The sequence below is a fragment of the Apis mellifera genome, linkage group LG10 (assembly GCF_003254395.2).
Source record: "Apis mellifera strain DH4 linkage group LG10, Amel_HAv3.1, whole genome shotgun sequence".
Taxonomy (NCBI): Eukaryota; Metazoa; Arthropoda; class Insecta; order Hymenoptera; family Apidae; genus Apis; species Apis mellifera.
The window spans coordinates 2142685-2165560 of NC_037647.1; the positions used below are offsets into that span (position 1 = coordinate 2142685).

Genomic DNA, 22876 nt, shown 5'->3' on the forward strand with positions numbered 1-22876 from the left:
CGTGCTCGCGTTAATTCTATCGTTCGTTAGAAAGTAAACAACGAGTCGAGTCGTGAGATGAATCTTTGGTCGAGAGGTTTTCCGTGCTAACAGTTTATGTACTGTTTATAAAGTAATTGGACGATCATCTCTGCCCGTATGACGCAACGATGGCTCTCTGATAGCTCGCAAGTTACGTGGAACGAGGTGTGCATGCGATTTTGTTTACGATAGTAGTGGTCGTGATTTCGACTTGTGGATATTTCGAACGTGGAATTTCGCGCTGGCGAGATTGTAGTAACGTGATCGAATAAGAAGTCTTTGAATACTTTTACAATTTCAAAAAATTAAATGACTCGAACAACACACATCTATTCCGATTAAAAATAATTATCTTCGCAGCGATTTGTTTCGTAATTCGTGAACATGTCAATGAGTTGGAGAATTAAAATTTCAAACATTCTAGAAATCACCCACATACAGCCAGCATAGCCAATCGTGTATCAATTACACGCGTACCGACTAACCTCGAAAGAATCGAGGAAAATCCACACCGCCTATTCACGAAACGTTCCGTTCTCGCCTTTCCCCGATAACAACAGATCTATCGATCAATCCTCCCGCCGATCCACATACCGATAATTCGGACATTCTATTGCGATTCATTACGCGCTTATCGTATAGAGAAGGCGGAAAAGGAGAGCTTGGTGGAAAATGAGCCGTGGGCACAAGTCGACCGCCAGTCGAACGATCATTATCGGCCTAACCGCGTGCGGTAACACAAAGTGAATTCCAATAAACTGGCCGGCATTTTTCCGCATCCCACGTGGAGTAGTACGCCGAGTTCACGCATCGAAGTCGAGCCCCCCTACTACTCGTTTGGACGGCCGTAGTGCGTACCCCTCCGCGACTTGGAAATATCTCGGGGTATTCGTGCGTCGCCTCTCCTTGCACTCCTGATCCCGAACGTGCACGTGGCTGGAATTGCTCGAATTGCCGCGACTCCCGCTGCCCGATCTTATTTATTCCACCATCTGGAGTACGTTTGCAGAATTCGAGAGGATCGTCCCTCGAATACGGAAGGCGACTCTCGACCGACCCACGACAAACGGCATTTGTTTATGAGAATCGTGAAGTGGGGGAGGGGGTTCCCTCTCCCCGAGTGGTCAGTGTAGATTTTGAGCAGAGTTTATTTCGAGGAATGGTTCGTTAGGTACCTCGAGCAGGTACCACGGCGATGTTGGTTCTTGAATTATTGGATAGTGTGCTTGTTCTTTCTTGAATGTTAAGGGATATGGCCAGGTATCGGCCATCCCCCTCGGGTCTATTCGGTATTTTAGGATTAATGTGGGAATGATCTACGTGTCATTTCAGTTTTTCACGGGATTAACGGGAAACTACAAGTACAAATATAATAAATGGCGTAATATTAGGGCGAGGAAAGGAAATATTTTTATGTGATTAGAAATCTACTAGAAAAACAAATATTTGTAATCTGAATTCTGATCATGAATTCTATATATATAATGATTTCGACAGATTATTATTCAATAAATCCTTATATTTGTATCTAAAATTTTTCACTCTTGATCCATCAATGATTAATAATAATAAAATTCTAACCAAAAAACAAATGAATGTGAAATATGTAAAACGAGAGGTATAATATTAAAACTATCAGTATTTTTAAAAAAATACCTAGATATTATCATTTTCTTTTGTTTAGACATAGATAGTTTTGACGTTGTATCTCTCTCAGATAAAACTGCATCGAGAATCGACGAAGCGAATACTTACGCGAATCCTCGAAATCCGTCAAACTCGTTCAAAACCTCGAGCCGTTCCCTCGAAACGGAGCTACGTCCGTAGAATTTCAGCGGAACCGTCGAAGGCGGAAGACGAGCCGCTCGTCCCTGAGAATTCCAGGACAAGTGGCACAGCTTCGTGGACTCCGCACGACGTGCGCAAGGTGAAGCAAAGTGTGGTCGTTTCTCGTATCTGTCCCCTCCTCCCCCCTCCACCACCCTTTCGCTGCCACAGGTTGTTGTTCGAACCGGAGCTCGCCGGGCCGAGCTGAACCGTGTGGCCATTCAGCCGAAGCAGGTTAATATCTCGACATTGTGGACACAAGTAATGGGGGCCTTTGCGCTTCGGGACAAGCGGATGGAAGCGCGCCGAGATATTTCCCTATCACGACCTTTCCTCATTTTTTTCCACCTCCCGTTCTTTCTCTCTTCGCTATTTACCTCGTCCTCGCTGATTTACCACTTGTATTTGAAAGTTTATAGCCCGGTACGCATTAGTGGACGTACTTTAACAGAGCCGGATTTGGCTATCGGCGTTTGTGTTTGCCATATTTTTTGCTACTTATTGGTTTAACGATGGGAAACCCGCGTTAGGATCATCGTGACTGCAGGAATAACGGTGGATCACGGGGCTAGATGGGTGTATCTAACACCTTTCTTCGTTTATTACTACGCTCTTGTGTTGGAATCTAATGTTCGAATAAGAGGTAACAATCTCGGTGGTGCCATCTAGGTTTTGCTTTTCTGCTCCACGGGCAATCTCGGCCCATCTCTCGGCCGCGTAATTGACGTTCCGCTTTGATGCGTTTCGATAAAAGATGACGGTGAAATTTACTAATGCCGAATTTCGGTACGTCGATGCCAAAGGAGATGTCTAATCGATCGATTAATGTAGCACTTTTCTTCTGTTTCTTCGACGATAATTTTATTTTTTCTCATCTTTTTTTTTTAAATTTTTCATTATTTTACAAGCGAGAACAATGACTACATTCATCCTAATCAAAGCGGTTGAACGGGTCAGAGCAAATTCGTGCCGATATATTTATCGACGTCAGCTCTAAATCCATTAATTCGATTCCGCATTATGCAAATTCAGCGGCGCGAGCCTCAACGTCCTCAACAGGCGCACGTGGGCGAGACACACGGAGCCCGCTACTTGTAGCGTTCGTTCCAGCTGTTGCTTGGATTCGTTCAAACAAATTTGAGATTGCACTGTCCCGGAGGTTCCGCCAAGAAACCTCGCGTAGGCAGTGGAAGTTCTGACGACTCGACAAGGAACAAGGTATTTCGATTTTTTCGACAATGGAATTTCCTGAATTAGTTAATAGACAATTTCTCCTCGAGTCTTGGAATTTTAATCGAGACATTATTGATCCTTTTAACATTCATACGCGGTTCATTCATTCACTTTTTTCATTCATCTTTCAATTTTGAGGATGATTTAACGCATAAAAGTTGGAAAAAATCTTTACGAAGATTAGAAGTCCGTGGGTGTGATCCCCGGAACAGGGGTCTACATACCCTTTGCCAAGGCGCTGTCTTGATTCTTTCGTATCATCGCGTTCTTTTCGCGATTATATAACAGTGTAATCCATGTTATTTACACAATGTCGATAAACAAATTTCTATAAATATCGAAAGAGATTGTTTGACTATCTCTCGAAAGAAGACGTTGAGAAAAAATGGTTGAGAAACACTGTATACAATTCTGTCAAATTGTTTTATTCTCCTCCCGTTATTTACCTTGGAAACGACGATTTTGACCACTATCCACGTCGAATCAAATTAAAACGGCTGATCTCCCCGCGGCTGTAAACATCAAGAGCCGTGCACGTTACACGAATATAAACACCGTTCGTTTCGCACGTGTGGATGAAACGCGGGTCGCGTTCGCGCCATTAGAATTCGTTTTGTCCGCGAAATCGCGGCGAACGCATCGCGCGCTTTCTCCTCGAATAAACGCGAGGAGCCTCGAGGCAGGCAACCCGTTCGGCGAACGTGATTCACCTGCGCGCGGGTGTGACTAATTAGAGTCAGCGGCGAGCCAGACAATCGGCAACCAGCTCGGTCGTGCTTTCTCGGGCTTAATCGCTCGAAAATGGTCCGGGTCAAACGTGTGTGCGTTTACGTAACGCGTGCGCGCTTCGCCCGGCATGCGATGAACTTTCGTGTAATGAAAGTCAAATGAAAGTTCCCTGTAATAACGGCGATTCTTTCCAATCGATCCAATCCTCGGCCGCTCAAATTCTCATGCTCGCCTTGTCGAAACGTTTCACGACGCGTACACGCTCTTAATTTTAATTTCAAAATTTTCTGCTCTATATGAAAGATACCGAAACCTTGAATGTAATTTAATCCCATCCTTACAATCGAAAGTGAAATAATTTTCTTAAGCCTTGGACTAAGTAAGAGTAATTTTTAATATTCTTGATAACTCGTTAAACCTCCGTCTTCTAACAGCGCGTAAAAATACATATCGTACAATTTCGAAACCAAGCCTCGACTTTCTTACCGCAACCTACAAAATAACGTCAATAATCAACGACGAATCGACAACTTCCGACACGAGAAAATACCTTGCTTCTTACCGTAAGAAGCTTTCCATGTAACAAGCTCGTCGACCTCACGAAAATCCCCCGCTTTCCGAGTAAAAGCAGGACGCGTTAGAGTACGAGATGGACCCGCGTGTCCCGATCTTCGGGTCCTCTCGCGCGTGGGAACGAGGCGAGCGAAGCGCGGAAGCGTGATGCCGGCCACGGCAGGAGGGAGACTCGCGTTTTCGTACGTATGATAAATGATCTCATCACCGGCATTTAGAACGCGGCATCGAAAAAAAAAGGAAGAGAGAAAAAGAAACGTCTCGACCTGACCGGTGAAGAAGGGCAGGAAGGGAAGGAAGAAGGGCTCGTTTAGAGCCGAGGGCGAGAGGGCACGGATCGCGTGAAAATATTGCTCGGCAGGGCAGAGGCTGGAACAAATTTAACACGGCGACGCGGAAGTATCATTAACGCCCCGTGAATAGCTTTGATTTCTAATTATAGTGTATAATTATTGGCCAGGGAAATTGTGTGTAACGTATCGAAGGTGTAGTGGGTTATGAGTCAATCATCGGGTTTCAGGCCCGGTTCTTTTGAATTCGTCGTGGGGATCGATAAGCTGGGGAAGAAGTTAATGAAGCGGTTGATAAATGGGAGCCGGGTGAAATCTGTCGTAATCTGTTGCTTTCATTTTGGAGGAATTAATTAATATTGTACTCTTTGATTTGTCGGATCATGGATAATTGAAACAATTTTTGAATTTTTCTTTTTAATACCAGTATTTTATATCAGAACATCAAGTACGGCACGATTTTCAATTGAAGTTAAACAGGGTTTAGATTATTAATTGATAAATAATTTATTCATCCAAAATAAATAAAATAGACAATATTATTATTATTCCTCCTATGCAATAATCGAAACGAGATTTGATTAAAAGAAAAAGTTAATATGTTTAAAGATTACACCACGCAATACCATGAGGGCAAGATAAATTAACACAGATTACTACTTGTCGATGAACCGCTAATAACCCTCGCAGCAATCCCAGCATCCCCTTCGCGTACTCCGCGCTCTCCTCCGCCATCGTTCTGAAACAGAACAAATAAATGAATAGAGAGGGGAGTAGTAGTATACTGATTGGCCCCCAGAAGATTACATTCGACGTTATTACCACGAAATCGACGGAAGAGTTTCTCTCTCTCCCTCCTCCTCTTTCGCAACGAAGAGGAGAAGGAGGAGGAGAATAAAATCAAATGGAACAGAACGCGAAAACTAACCTAACCCAGCTCCATCCACGTCTACCCTCTCCCCATAATGGAGGAAGGATCGTCCCTTGGAAGTGAAAAAGACCGAATATAGATTATCGCGAGGATACTATGGATACGCGCACGCTCTATAACCGTAATAACCAGTTAAACGTTTTCGCGACGACGGGTCGGCCTAGAGAGTGGTCTGCAACGCAGTCCCTTCTTCTTGGAGGGGGCAGAAAAGAGGGTCCGAGACGTGGGACGTCGAAAACTAATATCGAAGCCGGGAGGGCCCCGCAATTGCGGTCGCGAGGAACGGCCCTGGCTACCGTGGGCCGCGTCTTCACCGGGGAACTTTGGTCCACACGCTTGTCCTTGAACGTCCACCGCCCGTTCGGGATCAGGTTTCAATAATTTCGCGGCGGCTAGGACTAATTTTGAATGCCATTAGTTAGCACACGCCGCCTGGGATGATCCAGCCGCCGGAACGGATTGTTATTTCATTCGTTCGTTTCAGTTCCTCCCCTCCCTTCCTTTCTCTCTCTCTCTTTGTTCGTGATCGTTGCGCCCGCACGTCGCTCCAATACACCGCTACCGTGTTATGGAAGCCGAACGCCAACGCATCCAGGCCCTTTCCTTTTTCCGTGCAAAAGCATCTCTCTCTTTCGCGCATCATCCCCTCGCCTTCCTCGCCTCGTGGCGCCACTTGTGATTGAATCGGCTACGCGGCGATATGCGGCGCAGGGATTCGGCCTGCGTGGATCGTGTCGGCGTGCTCGTCTGCGAATTCCGCGGGATCGTTTCTGTCGAGCATTTCCCAGCGCGGATCGGTACGCGCGGTATTGGGTCACTGGGCGCGCGGATGGATCGAGATCCCCTTTGTTCCCGTCTCAGTCGAGCGTTATCGGCTCGGGTCGTCTCGCTTCGACGCCTGTGCGGCTCTTCCGTCTGTGGGCGACGTGTAACAGAGCCCCCTGATCTTTTCTTCGAGCCTTGACGCGCCTCCGTCCGAGAGAGATATATTCGCGATCCCTCGAGTATGTGTCGCTTTAAATTATGCGCGACCATCGATCGAGTTTATTGATCGTATCTCGAGACGAGTTGATTCTTCAGAAGAATTAAAATGTTAAAATTCTTCAACCGACAAATAGATATTCTTGTGTTATTCAAAATGGCCGACTTGAGTAACATATCAAGTTTTGTTATTAACATCTTTCCTTACTTCGTTGCAAAAGTAATAAATATCTTTCGACAATTTTTGTACGAGCAACCGGATTTCGTATATCCCAGGGATAATCGATCTTTGATTGATTATTCAGCGTATCAAGTTTACACGATGAGAATTGATAGAATTCCGGAAGGAGCATAGAGAAAAGGAAGTCACGGAAAAAAGCGGGGAAAGAATAGGATCGAAGGCGGATGGATCGGTCGTCGGCCATTAGATGGTATTCTCGTATCGGCAGCATAGTCTCTCCCTGCTATTGCCCGTACACGGCTACATAGTCGCTCACGTAGTTGGCTTTGATGTGCCGCTTGTGCATTGTAGATGCATTATAATGCATACCCCACTAAGAAATCCGGGGCCTATGTTGGTATTATGGCCGAGCGCCTCCTCTCCCGTGGCTGCAGCTTCGATAATCGAACGCGCCTTGCCCCGTCCCTCGGCCAGGATTATATGAATAGAAAGGCGGCGTGATACGTGATGGGCGTGTGCAATTGAAAATCATATTACGTAAAGGAGCGGGGCCCGGTGAAAATTTGCAGTTTCTTTTTCAACCAGCAGCGCCACGACCTCCCACCCTGCCTGTCGCATCCCTGCTCTCGAGAGTTCCAACACCGTTCCCTCTTTCACCTTTCGCCCGGTTGTCCCGAAGCCAGCGGTCGCGCGGACAATCGCGGCTTCACGTGTCGCGCGCGCGGAATTACGATGGACAGACTGTTGATCGGACGATAATCCTGAAATAAACGCGACTTACATTGGCCGCGCGATCGTTGACCGGAATAACGATCGAGGATGATCAACAGCGCTCGCAGAGCGGCAAGTTTTGTGTTATCGCGTGCCGCGGTATTGGTCCAGCTATTGCTTTATGAATAATTCCTTCCTTCCACGCGAAACTGTGGAATATTACTCTTATTAGCCAATATATTAAGTTAATTGTAAGATTGTTCGAGTCCAAAGTATTGAGAACCCCTTCGCCATCTTCGTTACAATAAGAGAATCAAATTATACTCGATAACACTTCGAGATATTCTTTATAAGAAGATACATCGGGAATCAGCAAAACTATTTACGTTTATCGTTTTCCATCTAAAATTTTACCAATTAAAAATTAACCGACTCGAAATCAACTCCAACTTATTTTCCATGATTATTTCACGACGTCCATCCGACTTCCGGCGGCACGTTCTCGCCATGTTTCGACCGGCTTCCTCGACAGAAGCTGCCTCTCTGGCTGGCCTATAATTTGCGCGGTCGTGCCCGGGGGATCTGCTCCGAGTCGTCCTCGCGGAATGATATTCCGTTCGCCCGGGGGATCACGGGGGAGGGAGAAAGGAGCCCCCTCGATGCCCGGTAGCAGCCACCGGGCGCGGCGCCACCGTCGCACGCAATTACAACGCTCCCGGCCGTTTTTAATCTTGAACGTCCCGGGCAAAAAACGTAATAACTTTTTTGCCACCACGATTACGAGGGGCCCTCTCTTGGACCGGATGAGCTGTTGGCGCAAAATTGGAGACTCCGCCCCCGCGTGGAGATCGTTCGGTCCCTGGATAACGACCAGCCTGTATGCAAATCGTCCTGGCGCAGTAACGATTTTCGCGGAACGTTATATTATATCAGCTTCGCCCCGTGGTATATTATCGTGTGTGTGTATAGACGCGCCACAGAGAAAAACATCAACGCATCAGTGACATCGCCGGAGGGGGGAGAATCGCAGATGCAGAAGAGCTTCTGACAACTTTTTAATGGAACCCCTTCCCGTCGTTTGCCCCTTTGATCGTGCGGTCGAAACGTATTTGCACTGTGTTATTTGGAGAGGGAGATTAGAAAAACTCCTCCTCGGGATTATTCTCTTCTCGCGAAATATCTCACCGCTCGTGATGGATATTTACCCTCCCCGCGGGAATATTTCATCGTCCTATCCTGGTCATATTCGAACGAGACACGCAATACACATCGCCTATTCTCCCCCGCAGTCCCACGGGGGATGGGGGGACGAGATGGAGACAAGGTGTGAGAGTACGGGTGTGAGTCGGCGAAGGTGGAGGCGTCATTGTCGCGGCTCGTTTCACCGTTGCGTCACAGGCGTACGCGACGCGGCCTAGGAGCATGGTAGAAAGCGTACGAATCGAATGGCCAAGCGATCATTTGTCAAGCGAGAACGTCCGCGTGCTGGGAGCCGCAGACGACTACCGCTATCGCGTCTAAACGCGGATTATCGAAGAAGAAGAAGAAGAAGAAGGGGGAGGAGGAGGAAAGGGAGAGGGAGAGGATGGAGGAGAAGAAGAAGAAGAAGAGGAGGAGGAGGAGAAGGAAGAAGGAGAAGAAAAAGACGAAACCTCGCACCTATCGTATCTCGCCTGGGAGAGTGATATTTCTATCGTGGATGTTGGAGGTAGGAACGTGTTAACAATCCGTGCCTCGCCAACCGGCGCGGCGGCGATTGATGACCGTAGAAAAGAGGATTTATTAATCCTGACTATTATCACTGTTTCCCGGCCCGGGGACAAACGACGACTCTATCGATGTTTCGATACTCATTATGTCGATTATACCGACCTATCTTTATTTATCGGACCATATTGACGGAAGCGTCAAGTCATTTGTTGGTACGATGCATGTATCCTCGAAAAGATTCCATTTTCCTCCAATCGAGAAAATTAAACGTGTAATGGAATAACGCGGAAAGAAAAGAAGAAGGTCAGAGAAGATGGAATAATTTCTTATATAGTCTCTTTTTATTTCGAACCTACTTTTCGCGAAAATTATTACATTTATGAATAATAAAAAAATTAGAATGAAATTATTCGGTCCGAATCAGTTGGAATATAAATCTAATGTAAAAGTAAGATAATATTAAAGTAATCAAGTCCAAGTAAGTGACATGGCCGTTTTGAATACCCTAATGCATTCCAGGTGCATAATGTTCCTAGTTCAATTAGGTCACCTGATGCTCCCCCGAGAAATTTTATTCATTTCTGATGGATTCCTTGCGATTTGATGGACCTGATTGCGTCTAATGTACACAACCATTGCCCCGGATGCACTACATATACCGAGTTGAATTAATGAGTTCATCATAAGAGTAAGTTAATCTGGTTTATACGCTATGAAAGCTACAGTAAATTACATTTCGAACCTTAATCTTATCATTGAATATAAAACTCCACATCTTGTGTAATTAATAAATCTTCAAACTTATCAATATTAATCATATAATATAAAAGAGAATGGTATCGATAGATCTGATTTCTCAAAAATTTTAAACATCCTTCGATTTCATTTTACAACAACATAAAACTTTAGAATCATAGATATTCATAACATAAACGATATCAAATATAAAAATCGAATATGTAACAAAGATATTTTAATTCATATATCTCCGAAACAAATTTATACTTGATAATATCGAATTCTTTTTACGTCTCTGAGACTTCACAACATCGTTCATTCAACAAAAGTAAGACAAATTACGAATTAAAGTAAAACCATCACAATATATATAAAAATCAAATAACAGCTGTCTAATAAATTTTAATCTCGTTACACGCAATCTTGGAACGTCTCATGACTGCAAGCCAGGGGTGTAGCTGCATTCTATCAGCACCCTCTCTCATCTTAATTGATCATCACGTCAGAAAGTTCGACATCGCGTTTATCAGCGAACATCGACTCGCCGTTCCCCGTTCAATATTATGTATCAGATACACACAACGATCTTCCATTCCTCCCTCCCTCTCCTTCAGAACACGCTACTTTTTCCTATGACGATCACGAAACTGTGGATCTGTGTTGCGCAATTATCGAGGCGAGGATCCCCCCAAGTTGCTTTCATCGATCCCCGTGGATCCACGTGGAGAGAAGAAGATGTCGATGCGTGGATTGCTTTATTAAATTTTGCGCAACGCAAACGATTTTCCAACAGCGACGGAGCATACGAGCTATAAATCAACCGGTACAATGACATCGGCACGGCGATCCTCTCCGACGATTCTCTCTTTTTCTATTTCTCGTGGACCGTGGCTCGCGGGCAAATCCGCGTGTCATTTACTTACGTAAATGCACTGTAACTTGGCCAGCAGGTGATTACAATCAGGCAGCTAGGTACAAAGCTTCCGATCGGCATTAATTCGCGCCTATTCTGCCGCTCGAGACAGATGTTTGTCACTCTTCGATTAAAAGGGGTGAGAATCGTATATCCAATCGATGGATATACGATTCTGATTGATATGATTATGATTCCATGATATCATTTTGGATTAGAAATTGTTTCAGTGTGCCAGTTTATTATATGAGACAATATTGGAACGAAAGAATATAAAAATATATACGATGAAATATTCTTCTCCTAAATGTTAACTTCTTAAAAAGTTAGTTTCCACGTGACTCGTATACTATCACGATTCTTATTTGTTAAAAGCAGATAGTTTTTAGATTTTGTACGTGATATATACGAAGAAGATAATAAAAATAAACAGGGATATATTTACGAAAGAAAACGGTGCTTAAAAAGTGATACGATTAATTAATGCGCGATACTCGCACGGAGGATAGTTAACGATAGTTAAATAATTAAATTGGACTTCATATAAATCCATGATACTAGCAATATTTTCTGAATGTATAAATTATCGTTTGAATGTACACCATCTATTCACTATCGATTCCAATATTCACCATATTCATTCGAGTTGATCAGTTACAGATTGGTCGGTATAAACTTCCTTTTCGGTCATGAATAAAGGTGGCTCAAAGTGTACAAGATTTATCCATCTTCCATGAAACTAGCGATATTCAATTTGCGTACGTAAGTAATCAACTCGTCTCTATTCCGCGGTTGTGACGTTAATCTTTCGTACAATGGTCGTTCGTTACACGTATTCTACTTCCTCCCCACTATTTTTCCTATTCGAGATTCAACGGGTTTGCGCACCGTTGGGTCTGGTGAAGATGCAACGATTGCTCAAGGATTACTCCTCCAACTGGTGGATTGGATCGACCGCTCACTATTTAGCTAATTTACATTTATAAAGTGAGATTTTTCCGTATACCTGGAAAGCCGCCATTAATCAAGCCAACGTGCGTACCACGTTACGCGTAATCCTGTTTTCAAGTTTTTCCAAGATACGTTGGAAAATATCATTCTGCTGGGAAACCGATCATAAATATCGATGCCGATTTCTCAATCGGAAAATAACGTCGATGAAAAAAAAAAAAATGCATCATCAAATAAATTGTAAAGGGAAAATATCCAATCGAACCAAGAATTCTCGCCAAATTTTAAACAAATTCACAATTCATTTTATCAAATTTAATCTCATCGAAATATATCTCGAACCAAAGCTTTACAACTTTTATATTTAATTGATAAATTAATGGAATAATAATGCTGAAGATCTTTATAAAATCTTCCTCTTTTCTATCTCTCTTTCGAGATGGAAATTAATCTTTGAAACTTCTTAGATTCGCCTCCATCAAAACCGAAAGAAGCCTCGTCGAAAATCACTTTCGAAAAGTCTCACGACCTCCTTTAAAAAAAAAAGAAAATGTACACGCCACGATAAATCACAGCAGAGATCGAGTTTCCGGGGCGCTCGATAAAATTCAGCTCGCCCATCATTATAAATCCCGACAGCCACTTTATCCCAATCGTTCGTACCCGTGGGGCACACTGGAAACGTCCATCAGGAAACGTCGAAAGCCAGCTCTTCTGCGGGGGTGGATACCCCGCGGCCCCTCCACCCTCTCCCTCCTCTCTCTCTCTCACACCCCAACCAGAGAGAGGTTCCACCTTTTTTTTTTTCTCCCTTTTCTCGAGCGCGAGTCGTGGATATCGCGGTAGAATGATTGATAATCGATCGTGCCGAACTTGCCGGCGTCTCGCTTATCCAACGAAGATGAATTCGTTCTGCGCCCAGTCCTAATTGTGCGCAGTCAGTGGTCCGCACAGTGGTGCCGCACGAGGTTCCAGAAAATCCATCCTACGCCTACGCCGCGAGAGAGAGAGGGAGAGAGGACAGGCTTTAAAGATAAGAAGAGGGCGAGGAAGAAAGGAGGAAATAGAAAGTGCGCTAACTAACCTCGAGCTGACCCTCTATCGATATCTTCTCGCCCGACCCCTCTCGTAATCGCGTCCCTCCTTCCTGTTTCGGCGTAATGGATCCGTTGAGCGCGGATCTCCTCTTGTTTGCAATGGCGTCGAACGATTTTTTTGCAGGCGAGGAGGAGGAACGATGCCGAGCGGCGGTATAAAACACATCGGGGTTAATGCACCGCTATAAATATATAATGGCGAAGCGGCTAGCGGCGCGAAATTAATTACGCAACGTATTTACGCCGATGCGATGCCGTTAGGCGTGATCGAGCATCCCGTGCCGCGAAAATGAGGCGGGGACCGGGGCGGTGATGAATTATTGGCCAAATAATCCTCGATAAAGAGACTCTTATCCCTGCACCCCCGTTAATTCGATTCACTTTGCACTTCGTCGACGGGATTTTATAGGTGAAAAATATGGTTTGAGTATTGGTAAGTATCACTTTCGAGTGATACTTTTCTTCGATAAAATGAATTAATAATTTGAAGAATTGAAATGTTAAGATAATCTCGTTCCGCTAATTTAATTCCTTGTTGAGCGTTTTATAAATGCAAGAAAGTTTCGAGGAATTTGTCGAGCAATGCAAAGGAATTAAATGATGGAGAAGGAAGAAAGCTTCTTGTAAATTGAAACTAAAATTGAAAATGAAAGTCGAATCGTTTGAATATTCATCAGTCATTGATCGGTACAAGTGTTTTCGATTCCTCTCCCTTCTGGATATTCCATTGTGAATAACTCTTATATTCGCCCGTATATTCCAACGTGTATGAATATAAATGAAATCAATAGTGTATCTAACACAATTTTCCTTTCGTTAAGAACGAATTTTTACCGATGGAAGACTATCTAGTCGAGACTGGTGCGTACATATCCGAGAGAAGTTTACGGGTCGTGAAGCAATCAGACATTTATTGTACACTTTCTAACGTATTCTACGTGTCGGTGCCTAATTAAGGAAGGAGAGGCACTCGTAAGAGTTCGATCGTAAATAATTCCACTAAAAATTTCTCCTTAACCCAAGTCGACCTCCGCTACGCACGTCGACTCGAGAACCGTCTTTGCTGAACTTGCCGGGTCGATGATAAATATAAAAATGGCGGGATGACAAGTAATTCGCCATTAACGGTACAAGCCACGACAATTCGTGAGCTCGAAGCTGCCGACACAAGTGCCTCTTTCCCTCGATATTGTAACGAGACGATCCGTTTCGTGCTCTGCGAGATGATCGATAGACGAGCCGGTGCTCGTAACATGATCGATAGACGCGACGATTGTCTCTAACGATCCGCCTCAACGATCGTGAACTCGTTGCAACTCGATGTTTACTCGAGAAGAACCTGAAAGAAACGATTTTTGCAATCGATTAGGGGGAAGGGCCAATTAAGAGGATCCTTTAAGAATCGTGTTAACCTCCGATCGATATATTTCTCTTGCGATTTTCATTTACGCTGATTTCGAAAAAATTAATAGATTAATTCGTGACCTCTATTCGAGTTAGATGTAATAATTTTATCGTTTCATTCGTGATTCGGATATCTTCGATTCTAGAAGCTGAAACAAATGTAAACATAAATTAATATAATGTAAAATTGTCGGTTTATTTATTAAATTGCAAACAAGCTTGGCCAACTTTTATTAACTTTGTTCCTGAATCGAAAAAAAATTCCACAAGAATATTAACACCCTATATAATATCGCGCCTATCCAATAATAAATTTTCCAAATTACATAACAACTTGAACCCTGTATCAACATGTCACTTACTAACAAGTTTTCTTTCTGGACTTCCATTCTGAACGTGTGCATCCTCTTCTCGAGGCACGGAGAATCACATTCGTCGAGTAGACGAGCAGCAGCTTCGAAATGAGGCGCCATAAAGGCGATCCTATAAATGCGTTTCCACCATGTAAACCCTGGAGTTTGGATGCTGTCGAGAGGACGGGCACCTGCGGACTTCTTCCTTTTAATGTCCCCACCGACAGCACAATGTGAAACCTACTCGCGACAACTTTATTAGAGAGAGTCGCGGCTACATCGTCGCGTTTCAGATTATAACGCGTATACCACTCGTAACTGTTACAGGGATACACACTATTCCCCTGTCTTTTCTCTTGTTAAAGGTCTTCCAAGGTGTATCGAGATCGAAGAACGAACCGCAAGGTTCGTTACAAATCGTCGGTGGAATGGAAAGGAATTGTGGAAAAGTAAGTCCAATAATAATATCTCGTTTTGCCAATTTTTTCCACGGATGAATTCAATACGAATAATATAAATAATAATAAAAGAAAAATTGAATACTTTTTATACGCAAACGTTTCGAACGATTCCATCAATTATATTTCAACAATCGTATCTCGATACAAATCTCTCTCCCAATTATTCTCATTACAAGAAAAACAACAACAACAACTGACAAGTACCACGAAACCAATTCCACACTTGTCTAGGAAAATGAATAAATCCTGTTGCTCATCCTTTGATATACCACTTTCATCGACGCACAGCTTTCAAGTCAATCAGAACGACCTGTACCCAACGCCATTTATTCGCAATCCGGAATCGATATGCCGATATAATTGAGTTGAACACCTATATATATATATATACACACATATACCGGAGACAGGAGCCGAGATCCTCATCGACAGATGATTTGTTTACGACGATAAGATTTCACGTATCGAGCATCCTAAGCCGCCTCGTGAAAGCGCCTCAGGAGCAACCTCGGCTTAACGATGTGTAACGAAGTAGTCGGGCCTCGCGTCAATCGTCGTAAATCGCGAATCGAATCGGAAACGAAGGATCTACTAACCCTTCGAGCATTGTCCATTGGCCGGATAACAAACGAATGCGAACCGATAAACACGAACACGATACGAACGTGTGATAAAAATGAAAATTTCACCGTGTCGTTACACATAAACGAATCCGAAAGTCGGCGGCGCCGTGAGCCGTTCCATTATCTCGATTGGCAGTTTTCTAAAAGGATTAATCTTTGCCGGATTGTCGGATCCGGATTGGCGAGAATAAGCAAGCGAGTAAGCGCGAGCCGTGTCGAACGATCGACGAGGATCGAATAGGCGCGTGAAATCCCGATTGTAACGAAGAAGTGCGAGCCTTCGTGTGTATACCGCCGTCTCTATTCTCGTTGCAACTTCGCGACCCGTGTCAATTTTAACGTTTCACCGTGATTGCTTCCTTGTACGGCCCGTAGTCGAGAGCTCGAGTGGCCACGAGGTGAAATCACGAATTAAAATCCTTGCCGAGGATTGTCAGCCGATAATGATAACGAGCATGGGAGGGGGGGCGTGGGGAAGTGCTAATAGCTCGACTAGATATCGTCATCGATTTCATCGGGCGTTGAAAAGTGTTGAAAAGGAGCGAAAGGGATTCGCGGATGGACACTCTTTTTGTTTTCGGTGAAGAGTATTGTCCGATATCTGTGAATAGTCGCGTCCTCTTTGTTGCAGGATGCGCTTTCTATGAATTATACTTGCTCGAGGATGACGTTGCGTTGAATGCGTTAATTTGAAGAATAGTTCTTTTAGGCGGATAGTCCAAGGAATCATTAGTTGTAATGCGGAGGGAAAAGTATCGATATTCGGAAAGATTATCAGTTTTTGATCACGTTCACAGTGTTTGAATATATTAATTCAAAGGGTTATTATATGCATCCACTTTTTCTTCTTTCTCTTCCGATAGATGATACGAGCAAAGAATTAAATAACTAAACCCACGTATCGATTTTAATAAAACGGGTATACGCGAAGATTGAAGATTTCGAAAACCAGTTGACAGCTGATATTTAGCACTTTGCTCAAGAAGTCAAATTACATCGTGGCTTGCGAAACGTTTAACAAGGTAGATGAGACTGACACATCGTGTCAATCGGGGTTTAACCGTCGATAAAGGAATTATCGAAAGATTTAAAAAAAGAAGAAGAAGAAAGCAAACATCCAATCGACCACCTGCTCGTTTCCAAAAATACCAACCGCGCGAAGAGCGGAATCAAAGTCCTTCTCTCCTCCTAGATCAATTCAAGCAATCTTAATCCTCAATTTAAGAAAAATACCAAGGATGACACGATATTATCATCTCGATTCCACTTCGAATCATCAAAGATGTTAGAGAGTAGTGAAAAATCGTTTGCTTACTATCAAAGGTGCAAAAGAACTTCCATTTTCTTATCTCTTCCGCGGCAAGGAATAGGAAAATGAAGAGAAATTTCACGTACTATCGCTTTTCGATCTCGTCTAGATGATTCATTGGCTCTCTAATTCTTTCCTCTCGCTTCGACTCGGGGAATAACTCGTCATTATCGCTGCAAATTCGCTCGTGATTAAAAAGAATAAAACAAGTCCGAAACGTTGATTCTCTTTGAAGAGAAGAAAGCGCGAGAATCCCGCGAGCGCGTTCCCCGAGCGGGTTCACGTAATCCGCCCGCGGCGCTCGTTCGTGCCAAAATAAATCAGGGGTCGGCCGGTTGAAAAATAGCCGCGTGGCATCCTAGTGTATATATTCGGGTCGCGAGGCCGAGCGATCCTAACAAATTGGTCCCGAAGCAAATGGGCGCCACGATGCCGATTTATTATTATCTATTTACGACGCGCCTTAAATCACGCGTACCAGGCAGAGTTTGCCCGGCGGCGGCACCAACCTCACGGGCGAAATCGCGAGGAAAGCAGGCGGAGGGAACGGAAAGTGGTATCATAGCCGCGTATTATTAACCGTTTAGCCAATTTGACAAGCGTTGTATACTTTCGAATCGCGCACAACACACGATATAATCGCGCGGATACACGCGCCCCGTGATTTATGCGTAAAAGCGGACCCCTTTTTCCCCGCCGTTTGATCAACAAGGGAACGCGCGTTACACGCGTTATTAGCGGTGTTTTGCGATCGTACCGTAGGCGATGATATTTCCCTCGAGATCGAGCGAAGCGATCTGTTAACACGTTCCCTCCAACCAACACAATATATAATTCTTTCGGCTCTAAATTAATTAGATAATAATTAAGAAACCAGAGATCGTACGTGCGATTAATTTCAAGTTGATCGGTATATATAAGCTGAATCTGTGCCTTCCTTTAAGGAACCTTTAAGGTTCAATGAATTAACCCTATCATGATCTATCTCAGAATTGGAAAAGCTTGCCAATCGTGCCAATGCTACCTACCTTTCTTTAAGGAACCTTTAAGGTTCAATGAATTAACCTTATCATAACCTATCTCAGAATTGGAAAAGCTTGCCAATCGTGCCAATGCTACCTCCCCACCTTTTTTTAAGGAACCTTTAAGGTTCAATGAATTAACCTCATCATAACCTATCTCAGAATTGGAGAAGCTTGCCAATCGTGCCAATGCTACCTCCCCACCTTCCTTTAAGGAACCTTTAAGGTTCAATGAATTAACCTTATCATAACCTGTCTCAGAATTGGAGAATGAAATGAAGATATGAAATTTTATACCTGTCCAATATCTCAACAATGTAATAATTGGTTATTTCTAACAATTTATACAACGTGAAATTACACGAGTTACAACAGCGAGAAATCCGATCGAAGATCGGGGTCGAGGAATTCCTCTCCGAATTTCACGCTCGGAAATTCGTGGCTCGAAAATCGGCCTTGACGGGGCATCCCAACGAGGCAGCGGTGTACCCGATCAGTGACGTATTGACAGACGTGAACAAATGACAGCGCGCAGCTGGAGGGAAGCGTGGGTCCGGCTAACAAAGCGGGGATGGGCCATGCGATACCGTCGGTTGAACCGGGCGAGCGCGGCGAGCATTATCATATTATGCTCGTTTGTAACTACAAATTGAGTTACCCCCGCGTGAACCCCACCAGATATATATCTCCTCGAGAGCACTGTCAGCCCGCGAACCGATAGCCCCCGCGATCGATACCCTTCCTCGAGGCTTCCACCCTCTCCGGGATCAACCTGCGTCAATCGTGGAGGAATCGACCGCGGGTGGGCCTCGGATCGCTCGTTTTCTCCTCGATCAAACGTGAAAAATGGTACGACCGTAACCAGACGATCGGATTCGATAAGATTCGTACGACGTCGACGAATCACACTCGTTTACGTGCTTAGTCGGTGAGAAATATTGTTGAGAATCATTCGTAAGAGAAATTACTTTGAAATATTTGTTGAAATTGGAATTTGGAGCGGGTTTAACGAGTTTCGAGGAATATCTGATGATTGTATGAAACAGGTGATACATTTCATCGAAAGAGAGATATATAAAAATGGATGCAACAAATATCTCTTATTGTTTCAAATCAATCGCGCGCATACTTTACTTAGGTAACTAATCCTGTACAGGATAACCTCCTTAAGATATTCTCACATCAGAAAGGTCTGAGGAATTGGAATCTGACGAGCATGGGAGTAAAATGAACCGTATACCGACGCCTACAATGTTGAAAATACCCGTCACTTATATATTTCTATGTGTATATAATTATTGCGTGTATCCCATCTCCGACAAATTATATTTGCAGAAAAGCGATGCGATGCAACGAAAGCTAATAATGTTGAAAAATTCGCGTATACACCTTTACGCCGATATTTCATCCTACTTGATCTTTCTGAAAAACTGAAATTAATAATCCCACACCGTTTCAAAGCTGAAACGTTTCGGTAACTAGGCAGGGGTTAACCCTGTCATCTTGGACACCCCACAATTTATCAATCGGATAGATTTTCACCTCGAGCCCGGAGAATCGAACAAACTCGCAACAAACTCTCGATTGAATTGCTCCAGTGTTCGCGATAATTTTGCAACAGACACACACGGCTCTCTCGTTTCCACGCCGGGATTCACAGGAAAGGGAATGGAAACCGGAAACCGCGGAGGTCCGGAGGAGGAGGAGGAGGCGAGCATATACACAACACACATTCATTGAATCTCGTTCCTGGCAGATGACTAATACTTGATTTGACGAGACAACCATGAAGAAATTGTTATACATTGTTCCTTGATCATGGTTGGAAACTGCGTGGGCGAATCTCGCCGTTATTCTCGATCCCCCCCGAGACGAGACCAGACAGAAGGTGTTCCACGAAAAAAAGAGGGCCAATTTCTTGCGAAATTCAAAATTATTCCTTCGACTCGAGCAATTGCACGTTTCACTCGTGTTACGCGAATATTTTACGACACGTTCGATCGAAAAATGGAGGGGGAAGGGGAAGGAATGAATCGTAATAAAAAAATCGAAGCCGTTTCGCTCGAACTCTTTTCGTTCTTCTCTTTTACTCTTTTGTTCCTTTTCTATTTTTTCTTTTCTGCTCGTTTTCGTGTTTCTTGAAAAACACAAGGACCGAGAGGATGCGAGGAATCGTCGTTAAACGTTGACGTAACCCGATGTTTTACGGCCAATATTTTTTTAACGATATAAATCGGTCTCTTTAATTGGATGCCGATTCGCGCGGCTTTCCTTTTTATTACCTCGTAACGCGTTCGGATGGACCATGAAACGTAGAAAATGACCTCCTTGGGCCACCTCTGAAATATCGATCGTCGGGCTCGATGGACATCATCGGAACACTTAATTAAAAATGTGGCAATATTGAAAGTTCCAACGAAATATCCCAAGTATTAATTCGCCTCGAGAGAGAGAGATCGATATTAAAAACCGAAATAGAATTATCTAAAAATTACAGAAAAAAAAAAAAGAATAAATAAAATATCGAATTGTTTCGAAAATGCATCTCCAAAAATCCTCTCATCGCGAAAACTACACCCACCCCATCTTCCGCCTCATCTAAGCGCTATGTCCAGATGGTATCAGCATAAATCATCCGTGGGAGGACAATAAAGCGCAAAAACCGACGCCCGTCGTAGAACACGCTCCACCCGGCTACTAGGAGGCCGCTGGATGGTCCATCTGAATCCGCATAATCTAACAATGGCGATTGGGCAACGGTTTGTGCGTATCCTCGCCCGCCGAAGCGAGCTCGTTTCCGCTCACCATTTAGGGTCAGCGGGGGATGACAGAGGTCATGTTCCAATTACTCAACTCGGAGAGGGCACCCACCTCCATCTTCATCTCCGTCCAAGGGGGGGGAGACACGGTTGTTTCGCCAGCGATCCCTCCCGAGGATGCAACCTCGCCTCGAGACGACAATCGAGAGGTGGGAGGACAAACGATCGTTTACCTACGTGCGTCGCCTCGCTCCTCGGCCAGCCATTATATCGTCGCGCGTGTGCATCAGCTATTTCGCCACCGCCATCAAAGCTGGCCTAAGGTCTCGATGAGCTGTCCCGCGTAATTTCATTTTCTACCGGCGACGACCCATTGTCTCCTCGGTGTCTATAAAGTAGGTGCCTCCTTCGACGAGGATGGCGACGTCCGGACGCTTCAACACCTTTCCCATTCCGAGGTATTTTCTACTTGCGATTTCACTGAGTTTTAATGAACCGGTCGGGAGAATAGGTGCGCGAAGCGCTTCGACGTATCCCCGCTTTCTTTGACGAATATTTCTTTCCCAATCTTTTTCCAAATCCCAAATCCTATCATTCGTTTGCGCCTATTTTTTAACACGGATTAATTGGATTAATCGTTTCTCTGCAAATTTCTATTTGTTTAAAAAAATACCGTTGTGAATTTGGTGTCGCGTATTTCACGAGAAGAATCGGCGAGAAGATATTCGACGCTCTTTTAAAATTTCGTTCTCGCAATAAGAAATAAAGGAAGAAAGGAAGGAAGAGAATTAAAAAATCAACGACACAATAACGATCTCAACATGAAATGACGCAACCACTCTTATCCGTCAATTAAGCGATCGTTTCTCGAGGCGAGCCGTGTTACACCTCGGTGACCACGGCTCGCCGAGTCGGTGGATCGCTTTGGGTTGAGCCGCGAAGCGGAAACATACGAGCTAGTTCTCGCCTTATCGGCATTTACTCGCCGCCCGCGCTCGCTCCTCGATACGATCGCGGTGTCGATACCGATCGTTCGTTCGTTCGTTCGTTCGTTCGTTTCCCCCCGCGCCCGAGATCCGCTGTGCCCCGGGCTTATTTACGTATCCACGCCGCGCACGTTACCCACACACGTTGGCACACACCAATTCGCGGCGAGATATACGAGTGACACCGGCGACTATCGAGTAATTACCCGCCGATTCGATTACGGCCTACCACCGCGTATTTGCCGGCTATCCGCCGGGCTGGAAGGTCTCCACCCACGCTTGGACGAGACTGTTGCGAGCCACCGTGGTGCAGCACCACGTCTCCGCACCGTGTACACCTTCGTACGCTTGCGCGCCGAGGGGACACACCTGTGTGTGTACGTGTGTGTCTCGTCTGATCTCGACATCGGCTGGGATAGGGTCGCGTGTAACCGAGAATAAAGGCTGGATTGCGCCACACGACCGATATATATACACAGGGTATATCGGCCTTAGCGACACGCCATAGACTTAGTCACCTTCTCGTCATGGGAGAGCGGGGCCGATCGATTCGATCGATCGGCGAATGATTCATTCGGACGTGCCACGACAGGGATGACTTCCGCCACCTTCTAACATTTTCACATCCTGCGGAATAGAGGAGGATGAGAGGGAAGGAGGGGGAAGGAGAGGATCGTTCCGATCACGTGTTCGAAGCGTGTGCAAGAAGCAAGAAGCTTTATTTCCTCGCGTGCTACACGCTTCTTGGAAGAGTCTGTTGTTGACGATGATGGAAATCGGAGGGAGGGACGGTTCGCGAAGAAAGGAAGGGACGCGAGTGAGAAGATTCGATAATTAGCGAGGGATCTTTTCAACCGCGGATGGAAATTACACATTCTAAGCTTTATCTTCGTCAACTGGAAAATCTAACATATATTTATCTCTTTGGGATTTAACATATATATCTCTCTTGAATTCGACTTCTCGAGATTCGAATCCGCCAATCAAATCCTCCGTCTGAAATCTCACGAATAAGTTCCTTTCCAGGAACGAGGAGAGAGAACGTCTCCAATGCGCGAGCAATCAGCTCGATA

General features: G+C 44.6%; 1 protein-coding gene across 17 annotated transcripts in view; it reads right to left on the bottom strand.

Annotated features, from left to right (window-relative positions):
• Nucleotides 1-22081, bottom strand: part of LOC100577772 — a 39391-nt gene extending 17310 nt beyond the window's left edge. For 2 of the 17 annotated variants that reach the window (XR_003305442.1, XR_003305451.1), the window contains exons 1-2: nucleotides 20930-22080; nucleotides 1777-5412 (exon numbers count right to left, since the gene is read on the bottom strand). Coding sequence is in view for 2 of the 17 variants with exons in the window: in XM_026443266.1 (XP_026299051.1) it covers nucleotides 5331-5412; nucleotides 21055-21104 (132 nt within the window). In the remaining 15 variants the exon portion in view is untranslated. The other 15 variants (XR_003305455.1, XR_003305444.1, XR_003305443.1 and 12 more) reach the window with 15 other exon arrangements.
• Nucleotides 22082-22876: the final 795 nt, after the last annotated feature.